General features: G+C 26.4%; 4 protein-coding genes across 4 annotated transcripts; 1 reads left to right on the top strand and 3 right to left on the bottom strand.

The window, feature by feature from the left end:
- Positions 1-1,969: 1,969 nt before the first annotated feature.
- LOC128964147 (cystathionine gamma-lyase-like) lies at positions 1,970-3,461 on the bottom strand. The gene is made up of 5 exons (XM_054310707.1): positions 3,309-3,461; positions 2,756-3,236; positions 2,606-2,683; positions 2,321-2,535; positions 1,970-2,245 (listed from the first exon to the last, which is right to left on the bottom strand). The coding sequence occupies exons 1-5, from the start codon at positions 3,459-3,461 to the stop codon at positions 1,970-1,972; spliced, it is 1,203 nt and encodes a 400-aa protein (XP_054166682.1).
- A 2,509-nt stretch (positions 3,462-5,970) lies between these two features.
- Positions 5,971-6,984, bottom strand: LOC128964236 (twisted gastrulation protein homolog 1-A-like). The gene has a single exon (XM_054310802.1). The coding sequence runs from the start codon at positions 6,861-6,863 to the stop codon at positions 6,054-6,056; it is 810 nt and encodes a 269-aa protein (XP_054166777.1). The 5' UTR covers positions 6,864-6,984; the 3' UTR covers positions 5,971-6,053.
- A 514-nt stretch (positions 6,985-7,498) lies between these two features.
- On the bottom strand, positions 7,499-7,972 carry LOC128964239 (2-iminobutanoate/2-iminopropanoate deaminase-like). Its single transcript, XM_054310805.1, has one exon. The coding sequence runs from the start codon at positions 7,907-7,909 to the stop codon at positions 7,499-7,501; it is 411 nt and encodes a 136-aa protein (XP_054166780.1). The 5' UTR covers positions 7,910-7,972.
- A 1,684-nt stretch (positions 7,973-9,656) lies between these two features.
- Positions 9,657-12,918, top strand: LOC128964146 (lysosomal alpha-mannosidase-like). The gene is made up of 6 exons (XM_054310706.1): positions 9,657-9,755; positions 9,857-9,959; positions 10,052-10,446; positions 10,503-11,417; positions 11,522-12,821; positions 12,863-12,918. Exons 1-6 carry the CDS (start codon positions 9,657-9,659, stop codon positions 12,916-12,918), a joined length of 2,868 nt encoding a protein of 955 aa, XP_054166681.1.
- The last annotated feature ends 1,428 nt before the right edge of the window (positions 12,919-14,346 follow it).

Genomic DNA, 14,346 nt, shown 5'->3' with positions numbered 1-14,346 from the left:
AATTTAAATTATAGTTTATCTAATTTTAAGCCACAATTTTAAAGTTCATAAAGTAATACTTATTTCCTGATTTTTGTTTGTTTTGTTATTTAGTTATCCGAGTGTTGTTAAAAAAGTTTATTGATTTAATTTGAAAATTATTCAATGGGTGCTATTATTTTGAAACATTCAATAAATTAAACAAAACAAAACAAAATGCATCAATAGATTTAATTAAATTTAATTATTATTATTTGCTGCACTTTGTTACTAATTATAATTCAATGGCAAACAAAAATCGTATATAATGTAATTTAATTATAAGCTTATTAAATAAAATAGTGAGTTACCGATGAAATACTCTAATTGCTATAAAGTAAATTCAAATATATATATAATCCTATTGATAATTAATTGCAATTGAATGGGTTATTAGTTAAGTAAGTCATTATCAAGTAATTTACATTATCATTGATACTCTTTATATATATGATATATTGAAAAAATGCTAATCTTGCAAATTATAAACAATCTGTTTATAAGTTTAGTGTATTTATTATATGTGTGCATAATATATATATATATATATATATATATATATATATATATATATATATATATATATATATATATATATAGTATATATAAAAAATATTTTAATATTAAGGTTACTTAAAAATTATATATAATTTCACTAATCAGTGAGAAAATAATTTTATGCTAAACTTAAAAATAATACAGTATAAACTCAATATAATGATGTATACTATTTATGAATAAACTTATTAAAATAAGATCCTATTTCTCGGTTTAAAATTATAAATTATTAAATGACTTCTAAATTATTTAGGACATAAAGTTCACACAAATAACAATATTTAAACAAATATTTTTATTTAATTATCAATTTTTCTATGATATTTTTAAACTCTATAATTACTTTTACTAAAAAAATTATAGCTTTTATTTTTTAATATAAAATATTAATTTTAAAAATATATAATTGAAAAAACAATATTATAATAATTTATTATTATTTTCATATCCATTAAGTTATGTTATAATAGCTAAATGTCTAACAAAATATTCGTCACAATTGACAAACTTTTGATACATTTATCGCCTCAATTGTCAATTAATTATTTATTTCTAATATCATAAATACCACTCTCCAACTCATTAATAAGATTTATTTAACAATAATAAATGTCTAAATATTATAATTATTAAGTATATAATTAAATGTATATAAATTATAAATACAGTTTTTTAATTTTATATTGCTTTTCGAATTAAAAATAATTACTTATTTTTATTATAAATTATTTAAAAATTATATATTAAACAAAAGCTTATTTTTAAATAATTGAATTTAAATATAGTAAACTATTTGATGATTAGATACTATTTAAAGCATATTATTGTTTCTAAATTTATTATTTTAGAAACTTATTTTCCTAATTACTAAAACCATACCATAATTTTTCAAGATAAACATCAAAAGTAAATTAAAAATAAAATTATTACAATTAAAATTTGTGTTATAAATATATATATATTTCATTAGTTATATTATTTTGTTTTTTAATAACATTAAATTACTGTCAAATAAAGCATAATTTAGACCTACTTTGATTCAATTATATAATTATAATTATACTGTTGTTAACACTTTTATTTATTTATTTTTATTAAAAATGTTTGTAAAACTTAGAAATAAATAATTAATAAATATTAAGTCAATATCAAATAACAAAATGGCAATTGAATATATTATTTTTATTGATATAATTATTATATTATTTGGTTTTTTTCAAACTAATTATTCATATTTATTATAATTAAACATTTCCTTATACTAAAATTTTAGTAAAAATATACTGTTTATCAATTTGTTATCATTTTGAGTATATATTGAAAAGTATAATTTGCTTAAAAAACAAAATAAATTATTTATAAAATATAAATATTTTAATATTTACTAAATTAACTAATTTGTTGGCAAAGATTTTTGAACACATTTGAGAGCTTCCTCTAAGTCGGCAATCAAATCGCTAAAGTCTTCAATGCCTACCGATAACCGAAGCAATTGGTCGTCGATTGTCATTAGTTGCAGTCGTTCGCGAGGCACAGACAGATGTGACATTCGCGCTGGTAGTTCTACACGAGATTCAACTGATCCCAAACTTACTACTAATTTAAATAATTTCAAAGACTTCAAAAATACTTGGGTTTGTTGAGCATCACCTTTCAAGCGAAACGATATCTAATAATTATATATAAAAAAATAATATACAACTAAGTCTAGTCTAAGTGAAAATTATTATTAAAAAACACATACCATTCCCGAAAAGCCTCGACACTGTTTGCGGGCCAACTCGTGCTGCGGATGGGATGGTAGACCAGAGTGAAGCACTTGTGTGACCATTGGATGGGATTCCAGATAGCGGGCAATTTCCAAACCGTTGGTCTGATGGACAGCCATTCGGGCGGTCAATGTTTTCAGGCCTCGATTCACAAGATAGCAGTCAAATGGCGACGAAACAGTTCCCAATGCTTTGATAAAAAATAATATTTTTTATGTAAACTTAATGTTTTATGAATTTTTGTTTATTCATTTGCTAACCATTTTGAAGAAACTTGAGTTTGATGTACAAGTCCTCCCTATTTGTTAATATGGCGCCCATTATTACATCGGAATGACCTAAAAATTGTGACAATTTAAAAAAAATGTAAATCATGTAAACATTTTTGAATAATGAATAGAAAAACAAACCATTAATATATTTGGTCACCGAATGTACGGACAAATCGACACCGAAATCGAGTGGCCGTTGAAAGAGTGGACTCATAAAAGTGTTGTCGCAGGCGATGATAGCTTGCGGTGCCTTTCGGTCTCTTAGCTCACACAATGCCTTCAGGTCTACGACTTTCATTAGAGGATTGGACGGCGTCTCAACCCATATAAGTCTAGTGGTTGGTCTTAATTTGTTGGCCACATCGGACAAATCGGTAAAATCACCAAATTCTAAATCAATTCCCGATCGGTAGAGACATTGGGTAAAATATCGGTGACTACCGCCGTAAATATCATCGCAGGACAACACGTGATCACCGGTGGATAACAAGTGACAACAGGTAACAGTAGTCGCCATACCAGATGAAAAACACAGGCCATACTTTGCCAACTCTAGACTGGCCAGTGCTGTCTCCAGACACTTGCGGGTAGGGTTACCGGTACGCGAATAGTCGTATTCCTATATATATAAAAATATTATATAATAAATATTAAAAAATTTTCAACAATATCCAAAAATAATTGATTATACATTTCCAATAAATTTTGTATCAAACAATTGCTCGACAGACAACTCAAATGTAGTCGAACTGACTATCGGTGGAATCAACGCTCTGTGTGTCCACTGATCAGGCGATTGACCGCAATGTATGGCTCGGGTGGATAACTCGTGATTTGAAGACATATTCATTCAATTCATTAGTTTTTTTTATAAAAAATCAAATAATTATTTTTAGTAACATTTTTCAGCTTATATTTAGCTTTTCATTGATAATTTCTTTTAGTGATAACAACAAAAAAAAGTCCAAATTTTTACGTCCTATCATACGATTTAATGTGGAAAATATGTTATTAATGTGAAAATCTACTATTAAAAAGATTATCTTAATGTACTGTATATATTATATAAATTATTATAGATTGTATAAAGTATACAAGTTCATAAGTTCACAAAATGAAATAAAATATAATTTTTACATAATTTTTTTAAATCAAGGTAATTTAAAAATAATTTATTATCAACAGTTAAATAATATTTACAAATAAATTAACTGAATACTATATATATATATATATACAAAATATTTGATAAATAAAATTACAATATAATATATTGTAGTTCTTATAATTAACAATAATATTACAATAGATATTATTAATATGTAAATTAAAAATATATTAATTAAAATTATAAATTTTAGTAAAACTAAGCTATCTATAAAAAATTATTTATTTATAAATTATATATGATATTTTATGTTTCAGTATGTATGCATCTAAGTAGTATTTATATTGTTTTTATAATACGTAAACAACTAAATTGCTATAATTAGATCAAAGTTTATATAAGATTATAAATAAATATTTAATTTAATAATAATATATTATATACAGTTTATAGAAGTAGCATACACATTTTAGTATTAAGTATTACAGTATATTAATAGTTATAATTAATTATAGCTGTATAATTTTTTTAATAGCATAATTTTTATAATTTTAAATGAATTATTTAAAAATTATAAGTTATTAAATTGGATTTTAAATTATATAAAATAAAATAAATATTTTATACTTTATGTTTTCATACTTGTTATATAATTTTAGTATCATTTATATTAAATAGAGTAAAGCATAGTTGAGTATATTATTTGAAAATATAGTATATAAATATCAATAATATGGTACATATGTCACTATATATATATATATATATATATATATATATATATATAATAATATGTGATATAATTAAATCCACAATATCATCCGGGAAGTGATAACTTTATATTGTATTTATTTTCTACATATTCAACAGTGCATTACTCTTTATTGTACAAATTTGTTTGAAAATGTAAAGTACTTACAGTATATACGGTATATAATTTTACTAAAAGTGTAATAAATAATAGTGTAAATAAAAAATAAATAATTGTTTATTATATTAAAAGATTTTTCATTAATTTATATAATAATTAAAATTGTGACATTTAATTATTAAAATATTAATTTTCATTAATGATATAAGTTGTATCATATAAACAATAGTAATACACATTGAATTTCAAAACAAAATTTAAATACTAAATAATATAAATATGTCGACTGAAAGTGAAAATATGTGTCGATTCTGTTTTTTGACGACCAGTCCTCTGATTGAGCCCTGTCTTTGCAGCGGCACATCAGCCTATGTCCACTTCACATGTCTGTCCAAATGGATAGTCAGCAGCAATAGCGATGAATGTGGTGTTTGTTTGCATCAATTTAAAGGTAATGTATTATACAATATACTAAATTAAAACTCAATAAGTGAAATATAATTTTTTAAATTTTTTATTTAAAAAATATATATATTTATTAATATTTACCTAAAAAAATAATTAATAGGTGTAACCATTGAACGGGTGGCCAAAAGTTTTCTGTCGTGGATCAGACACACCAATGAGGCCTCGTTTATCATATGCTTTATCTACGGTTTTTTCTTCATTATGTATATCCTTTATTTGGCAATCTTTGATTATGTAATATCCGATGGACTTATTGCCAATCACTATCGGTTGGCACTGTTGATACCGGCCATCATATTTGGCGCTACGTTTGCCACTGTTATAATAGTTGCCTGTTTTCATACATACCATTCCTTTCGTAACTGGCAATCGTCTAATTTCAATATCAAAGTAATCTATACGGGCGATGATGACCACAAAAGTGTCATTCAAATGGCTTAAAATGTAGATATTTTTGTGTACAAATTTTTTGCATCAATTTTATTTATTATAAAAAACAAAATTTTATTAGTTAATCATTATTTATAACAAATTGTAAGTTACATTCATTACAATTTGTTACATACATTTGTACTTAATATTTCAGTCATTATATTATAATTTTAATTTCGATACAAAAATCAATAATACAGTATTTTTATATTATTTACATAATGTATTTAAGAAATTGACTATTGTTTTTCAAAAAATTAAGTATTAATTAGTATAAAATAAAATTTAAATAAAATACTTAATATTTTTAAAAATTAAGTAGTTATATAAGATTACTTTATATACTGTATTTGTTAATCTCATTTAAACAAATTTGAATTAAAATTAACAATTTCTTGTATATAAAAATTAAGTATATTATAATTATATTGATTATTATTATTGATTATTTAACATAAAGACTAATAACATCCGGTAATAATACTGTAATTGCAAATCATTTAAACAATATATTTCTTAAAATCAAGAATCAATGATTTCCTTTACAGTAGTGATCTTTAGACAGTCTTATCGGTGGTATCTTTTGAATCCTGTTTTGTATCACTTTGTTTATCACCACTTTTGGCCTCTTTGTCCGTCCCTTTTATCTGTTTTTCTCTCTCTTCATTATCACTTTCATTGTAGTCATAGTCATCAGCGGTAGACTCGTGTTCTTCGACATCTTCTTCTGAGGCGAGCGGACATTGAATACATTTGGATTCATTTATACCGTAATTAAGACAATAGGCGCCAACACATTGACAGCACTTGTCGTGAAACCATCGGTAAGAGGAGGCGCCCATTGATGTGCACGAAGACTTGCATTTGTTCCAAGACATACACTGAGACATGTAAGCGACCGTACAGTTAACTGGTGTCTCATTCTCTACGTCGACGCTGTCATCGGTCGAACCGTTTGTAAAAGTAGTCGTCCGGTTGTTGGCCTCCATGAAGACAATCTTTGCCGGAATCGTATACGATGTCCATCGCAGCAAATGATCAGTTTGTTCGGTAAGAACAGAGAATAGTTCGTTATTGGGCTCCAGTAGGTCCTCAATGTGAGACTTAGAGCTCAGTTGGTGAGGAGCAGTGAGATTGGGTTTGGGACACATCTGGACACACGAACAGCAATCGTGATACAGATAGTCAAGACATTTATGGCAATCATGACTACAGGTGCGGTTGTGCTTGAAATCACATTTGCAACTCTCGGTTAACATACATTTGCTGACTATCGACGCACAGACACCTTCATTACAACCCATCACAACGTTTGCAGCGATTATCAGCAATAGTGACACCAATACCACTATCACCGGACAATTCATTGCTTTTATTTTTTAAAAATTTAAAATCAATAAAATTAACTAAAAAATTGTTTTAAATTTACTACTGTATAATTAATTATAAATAATCAATTGACACTTTATTTAATTTGGCACACAATTTGCACTTTTTCACCCAGGTTAATTTTGAGTAAATTTTGCAAGGTTATTTATTGTTTTATAAATAATATTTTTTTGATCTTATAACTTATATTTGTATGTTTAAAGCCATTAATGTTTATAAATATTTTCAATATATATGTAGTTTTATATAAATATATAAATTTATGTCATATATATACTATTTGCTTATTCAAACAACTTTCAAGTAAACAGTTAAATAACTTTATTACGTAAGAATAAAGTATTAATAATTGAATATATATTTATAAATACCAAAAAATATTATTACATAATAATTATCACTGACATCTGCTGTTGGTATTTATTAGTGTAAAATATCATTTAATTAAATTAATTTTAATAATTAATTTGAAAGAAATAGAAATATAATAATAATAAATAATAATATTGAATATAAAGAAAGTATTATGTAATGCAGTATATAATTTTAGGGATTTTATTATTATTAATTAATTAATATTTTAAAAAATCAATTAATTATGTTTATAAAACATTTACAATTTAGAGATATCATTATGAGTTAGTGATAAAATAGCCTCAATTTCCACATCAACTGCCATCGGAAGACTGGCCACTTGGACGGTAGTGCGGGACGGATATGGATAGCGAAAGTGTTTTTCTATTGAACTATTGATGGCCGACAAGTACTTGAAATCAGTGATAAAGACATTGATTTTGACGATATGGTCGAGAGTGGCACCGGAGGCCTCGGCCACAGCTTTAATATTATTAAAAATCTGGTCGACCTGTGCCTCGATTGGGTTTAAGACAAGTTTTGATGTTTTTACATTATATGCAATTTGTCCCGAAATATATACTCTATTATCTGATCTGATGGCCTGAGAAAACGGACCGATCGGTTGCTGGGCTAATGGTGTCGACACTTGATGTTTAACATTAAACATAATTTTTACATTTATCTTTAAATTTAACTTATTTGAAACGATTTATTAAATTTTTAAAATTAATTCAACATTACATTTACTACTTATTAATTAATAAATATCTAAAATATGATATTTATTTAATTTTTTACTCAAATATGATAAATGATAATTATGGTTTATTTTATTATCTATACTGTATATTTTTTATAAACATAAAATTTATTAACTGTTTATAAAAATAATCAATAAAACTAATGTAATTTTTAATCATTATTTCTTATTATTAGATTATGAAATCATAGGCGCTATAAAAAAAATGATAACTATTTTTATAGTTATAAAACACTTAAATTATTTAATTGTAATTTTATTGATAGACATAATAAATAAATAATAAAGTTTAACATTAAATAAATTGTGAACTAATTAATAGATTTTAATAGATTATCTCTTATGTTTAATAATTTGTAAAACATAATAAAAATTTTTAATATTATTCAATAATATTTTCTTTACATTAATATTTTGTGATTTTTATAAAATCATTACTAATTTTTTTTGTTTAATTATTATATTTAAACTTTAACAAAAATAATACTCTATTTGCTTAAACAGAGACATAATATTTATTAAATTTGTTGTTATCTGTCATTTAATCAATTAATAACTTTATGATATTGAAAAAGATTTCTATGTTTCCATACCTTATTAATTACAAATATAGATATTGTCACTTAATTATTGTATTTTTTAAATATAAATAAATAAAATGTTACAAATCAGTTGACAAATTAAAGTTTAGAGGAAACTATATATTATAATAATAGGAAATTAAATAACAAACTGATATTTAAGTTTTTACTAATAAATTATTTTATGTTATTTAATAGTATAAAATATTTATAATTATATAAATTAAAAGTTATTATAATATAATTATTTTTATATTGATTTTATAAACATTATAAATTAGTTTTATTGATTTATTTAACAATGTATGAGTATACTAATGTAATATATCTAGCTAATAATAGTAATTTGAATATAAATGAAATATATATAGATTATTTGAAAATTTATTTAACATGAAATGTCATATAATAAAAATAATGGAAAATAATTTAGTAAGTATAATAATAAATTCTATAAAAATATAAAATTTACAATATTATTTATAATAATATTAATATACAGGTATAAATATACATATATGTTAATTGTAAAACATTAATATTTTTATTATATTTAAAATCAATATCGATGTCACTATCGGAAAGCAATCAAAATATTACTTATTGCTGAATAAATACAGTATTAGACTAATTAACAAAAACAAGTCAATAGTTAAATATTTAAATTTTATAATTACGTAAATTATAAAATCTCGTTCATTGATATTAGATTTTTTATACAAATAACAATAACACACAATAATCAGATTTATATAAACAAATAAGTAAAATATTTTCCGAAATTTATTTTATTAGCCTTTCTATAAAAGGTTTTTTAAAATAAATTCAGGTGTTATATGAAAAAAATTTCAATGTTTTATTTTTTGGTAAAAATACTAATAATAACATTTAATTGAATGAATTTGTTAATAAAAACATTTGTTGTATCATTGATATTGCAGTTGTGTGCTCTCATTTAAATTATAATTATTACATTTTACTTGTAATTGTAAAAATTGTTTTTAAACTCATAATTATCTGATCCAACAAAAGTTTGGGCAAAAAATTTTAATGTTTGAAAAACCAGAAGAGGGATGAGTCACTCAATTAAGTTAATTATTAATCTAATTATTTGTTTGGATATCATATTAATTGGATATGCATTGCATTTAGATAAGAGATCCAACAATGAAGTAAGTAATTGAAATATATATATATATAATAATCTATTTGTTAGTATATATATATGTATACAATATTATAAATATAAATAATTATTTATATATAAATTTAGTTTTGTAATCCAACAAAAGCCGACAAATTAAACATTCATATCATAAGTCATACACATTTAGATGCTGGTTGGGTCAAAACATATGATGGCTATTATAAAGATAGTAATAAACAATTATATAATTTTAGTTTAATTTATAAAAACTTATTTTTTTCTAAATAATATTTAATTATAATTTTCGTTTCAAAATTATAGGTGTTTTTGATATCTTCAAAACAGTCATCGAGAGTCTAACCTATAATGATGCGCCTAAAGAGCGAAAGTTTACGTTTGTCGAGATGTGCTATTTTAACCGTTACTGGAATGACCTGAATGAGACTCAACAAGAGTTGGTCAGACAATTGGTGACAACCGGAAAGTTACAGTTCACGAGTGGGGGTTGGGTTATGAACGACGAGGCGTCGCCCCATTACGCCATGATTATCGACCAAATGAGTTACGGTCACCGGTTTATTAACCAGACGTTTGGTCGGCAGTACGTTCCGACCACCGGCTGGCAAATCGATCCTTTTGGTCACACGCGAGAGTATGCGTCCATTTTGTCGCAAATGGGTTTCAATGCACTTCTTAACGGAAGAATCGATTATCAGGTGCTTTGGTCGCAAAAATTTGATTCAGTTTTTTAGTTAAAACTTGAATTTTTTAGGACAAACAAAAACGAATGACCGACAAGAGTATGGAATTTATTTGGATAACTGATCCCAACTTAAAGACCAACAACTATTTGTTTTCGGGAATCACTCCCAGCGGCTATTATCCGACAGATGGCGTGAGTCTCAACTATAATTACCGACGCAATGCACCGTTTCTCGAGCGGCGGGCGGCCGTTGAAACTAAAGGCTACCGAACCAATCATTTAATGGCCACAATGGGCGGTGATTTTAACTATTACTTCGCTGAGTTTAGCTTTAAAAATTTGGATCAATTGATTGATTTCATGAATAAAAATCATTCAGACATTCATCTTCTATACTCAACACCTGATTGTTATGTTCGGGCAGTTTATGAATCGCATACCAATTGGACAGACTATAAGTTTGACGACTTTATGCCGTACGCCGACCGGTTTAACGACTATTGGAGCGGATATTTTACAAGTCGACCGGCTTTCAAGTATCTTATGAATTATGCCTATAGTGTATTGCAAAGCGCCAAACAATTGATAGCCCTGACCGGCATCTACTCGGAAAAGTCTAAACAACTAATCAAACCTCTGGAGGAATCGGTAGGCATTGGTTTACATCACGACGCCATCAGCGGTACGAGTAAACAGTTTGTTAGTGATGATTATGTGCGGATGTTGTCCCGGGGATTGGCATACAGTGATGAGCTCATAGCCGGTGCCTATCAAAAGTTGTTTGGCACACATCTGAAGCCACATTTTTGCCATCAATTGAATGTCAGTGATTGCAAGATTTTGGCCAAATCTGAAAACAGTTCCCGCATTGAAATCGCTATCTATAATCCGTTAGCCCATGATATCCAGCGATCACTACAATTGCCATTAGTTGATAATAATTATAAGATTGTTGACGAAAATGGCAAAGAAATTGAATACCAGGTTTGATAGCATTTTATTTTATTATAAATTTTTAGTAATTAAAAAAAATGTTTTATGTTATGTTATGTGATTTAATTTTTTATCAATATTACTAACTTCTATAGATATCATTATTACCAGAGTTTATACAATTACTGTCTGAACGTAAAACTAATGCTAAATACGAGCTATTGTTTAATCCGGTCTTAAAAGGTCTGACATTTAGCCGATTTTATTTACAAAATGTTGAAAATCAGTCAAATCAGAAACAATTTGTTGACCAGAAAAGTGATAAATTGAATGAAGAAGTGACAGCAAAATACATCCATATATCTAATGATGAAATGAATGTAACAATTGATGTCAAAACAGGACTTTTGGCAGGAGTTGAATATAAGGACTCATTTGTGTCCGTCCGACAAAACTTTGGATATTATACTAGAGGTCGGGGAAAACCTTCGGGTGCTTATTCTATGCACACCAATGGTTCAGATCCTGTGATTATAGCAGAGAAAGCAAACATTACTGTTCGCAGAGGAAAGTTAAGCGAAGAGGTATTACAAGAGTTTACTCCATGGCTTAAACAAATCATAAGAGTCTATAAAAATATGAGTGATATTGAGTTTGAATGGATTGTTGGACCACTTCCTCGCGATAAAGATTATGAGATTATCTCTAGATTTGATACCGGTTTCAAAACAGAAGGTGTTTTCTATACTGACTCTAATGGTAGGCAAACATTGAAACGAAAACGAAATTATAGGGAAACCTGGAATCTTGAGACCACAGAACTGGTGGCCAGTAATTACTATCCAGTGACGGCTTGGATATCAATTAAGGATCAGTTAAGTGACCTACAGATGACTGTTTTGCCCGATCGTACACAAGGAGGCTCTAGTCTTAAAGATGGATCCGTTGAATTAATGATTCATCGACGGTTACACAACGATGATGGATATGGTATGGAAGAGAAATTGGATGAACCGGGAGTTGATAACAACGGACTGGTAGTTAAAGGAAAGCACAAGTTATTGATAAGTCGTATTGAAGATAATATGAGGGAATTGAAGATTATCAGCAAAACTATCTTTTGGCAACCGTTACTACTGTTTGTGGATCTCAACGATAGTTTGCTGTCTAAGACAACTGAAAATAATAACAAACTGGTTGTCAATCCTAATATTGGTCCGTCCATTCATTTGCTGACATTGGAACAGTTGGATGAAGACTTGCTGTTCATACGACTAGAGAACATCTTTGGAACAAACGAGACAATCGAGAAATCAGTTTCGGTGACACTTAACAATCTCTTTGTGGGCATTGAGTTAATAGATGTCACCGAAACAGGACTAACTGGCACTCAATCCGTTGAATATATTAGACAACATCGATATCGTTGGAGTTGTGGTGATATATGTCTGTCAAGTAATAACAGCACTAACGACAATGATTTGGATAATCCCCAGCAATTCAACTATCAATTGTCACCCAATCAGATCCGATCTTTCATTTTGAAAATTAAAAGAGTTTCATTTAACAATATATAATATAAGTACAAAAATTTACTATTAATTTACTGTATAATTACAATAATAATTATTTATTTTTTTTGCTATTTAGTAAATCTAGTCTATATTCACTGCACAAATGATATATTAATATTAAAATAAATTTTATTTACATCACACAAAAAAATGTTAAACTTGTAAAAATAAAAATTACTATTTTTAAAAATATATTTGATTAATATTATACAATTGAAATACAATTATAATTAAAAGTTTATTTACAGCAATAATAAATTACTTATAAGATATGACATCAACAACAAAATATTGATAACTTTTTTTACAAGAATTAAATTATTTACAAATTTCTTATACATTACCGGTGCGGACATCATAAACAATGTGTTCGTATTTTGATATGAAGTAGGCGTAGATGGAAGTGAAGACAAATAGTGTCCAAAGAGCACATATCTCGTAGACATTGCCAACAAATACAATAACGGCAAACATGATTACGATGACAATGATCCCATAGGCACTGATGATGTATTTGTCGCTAACCAATGAACCATAGATGCCAATTGATGATAGTATGGTACCCAAGTTGGCCAGTGAACAGAAAAATAGGAGAACCCGTTGTGACTCTCTTTTCTGATGATGAGTTGATTCTGTGTCATAACTGACAATATAGAAGAGGATAAGTGATCCAAAAAACAATATTATCGAAACCAATAGTATAACCATTTGGACGATTATAAACAGCCATTTGATGGCACGAAATACAGTATTACTGTAATAATATCTCATCTTTGATGGTAATTATAGTGTGGATTGTGGTGGCAGTAGTTGATCAACTCGTCTGCAATGATCATCACTAAGATTCAAACGCTAATAGTTTTTCTCGCATATGTTTGCAAATGTTTTTCACTAATGTTTTATCAAAAAAAAATTTTCTATTTTATTGAATAATTAATTTGAAAGTTTCTATAAAATTCATAGTGTTTTTTTAGTATGCTATCAAAGTTTATATGTTTTTGTTTATTAAGCAATCCTTGAGTTATTTAGCGGCAAAAAAACTAAAAAAAATATTTGTTTTTAGTTTACTATCATATAATGTATCGTAAATTATAGCTATTTGTTTAATGCGTCCTTCAAATTAATCATATTTAAGTTAATACAATTAATATTATTATTGTATACAAGAAAAAACTAATTAAGAATATTAACAATAATTTTTAATTTTTATACATTGTTTGCTATGTGTGTGTGTTTTATTCAAATTTTAGGTTTTTCACCAAATCATGACTAACCTTAAAATATAGTCTAAAAACTAAAAATTACTTTTTTTTAAATTGTGTAACTCTTCTTCACATTTGTTTCTACACCTGTTCTGTGAAATCAATAATAACTCGGCTTTTGTTTAAATATTTAATTTATAGCTA

This window comes from Oppia nitens, unplaced genomic scaffold (assembly GCF_028296485.1).
Source record: "Oppia nitens isolate AA-2021 unplaced genomic scaffold, nextdenovo-longstitch-racon4-pilon3 scaffold8_pilon_pilon_pilon, whole genome shotgun sequence".
NCBI classification, from domain to species: Eukaryota; Metazoa; Arthropoda; class Arachnida; order Sarcoptiformes; family Oppiidae; genus Oppia; species Oppia nitens.
This window is presented reverse-complemented; position numbering and strand designations above follow the sequence as displayed.

What these genes read in the sequence shown, in the direction of transcription:
- LOC128964147 (XM_054310707.1), bottom strand. Translation starts at nt 3,461, where the DNA reads ATGTCTTCAAATCACGAGTTATCCACCCGAGCCATACATTGCGGTCAA. An exon ending in GGTGACCAAATATATTAATG is followed by an intron (nt 2,684 to 2,755) that starts GTTTGTTTTTCT and finishes CACAATTTTTAG; the next exon opens with GTCATTCCGATGTAATAATG. An exon ending in GTCGAGGCTTTTCGGGAATG is followed by an intron (nt 2,246 to 2,320) that starts GTATGTGTTTTT and finishes TATAATTATTAG; the next exon opens with ATATCGTTTCGCTTGAAAGG.
- LOC128964236 (XM_054310802.1), bottom strand. Translation starts at nt 6,863, where the DNA reads ATGAATTGTCCGGTGATAGTGGTATTGGTGTCACTATTGCTGATAATC.
- LOC128964239 (XM_054310805.1), bottom strand. Translation starts at nt 7,909, where the DNA reads ATGTTTAATGTTAAACATCAAGTGTCGACACCATTAGCCCAGCAACCG.
- LOC128964146 (XM_054310706.1), top strand. Translation starts at nt 9,657, where the DNA reads ATGAGTCACTCAATTAAGTTAATTATTAATCTAATTATTTGTTTGGAT. An exon ending in TGATGGCTATTATAAAGATA is followed by an intron (nt 9,960 to 10,051) that starts GTAATAAACAAT and finishes TCAAAATTATAG; the next exon opens with GTGTTTTTGATATCTTCAAA. An exon ending in GCAAAGAAATTGAATACCAG is followed by an intron (nt 11,418 to 11,521) that starts GTTTGATAGCAT and finishes TAACTTCTATAG; the next exon opens with ATATCATTATTACCAGAGTT.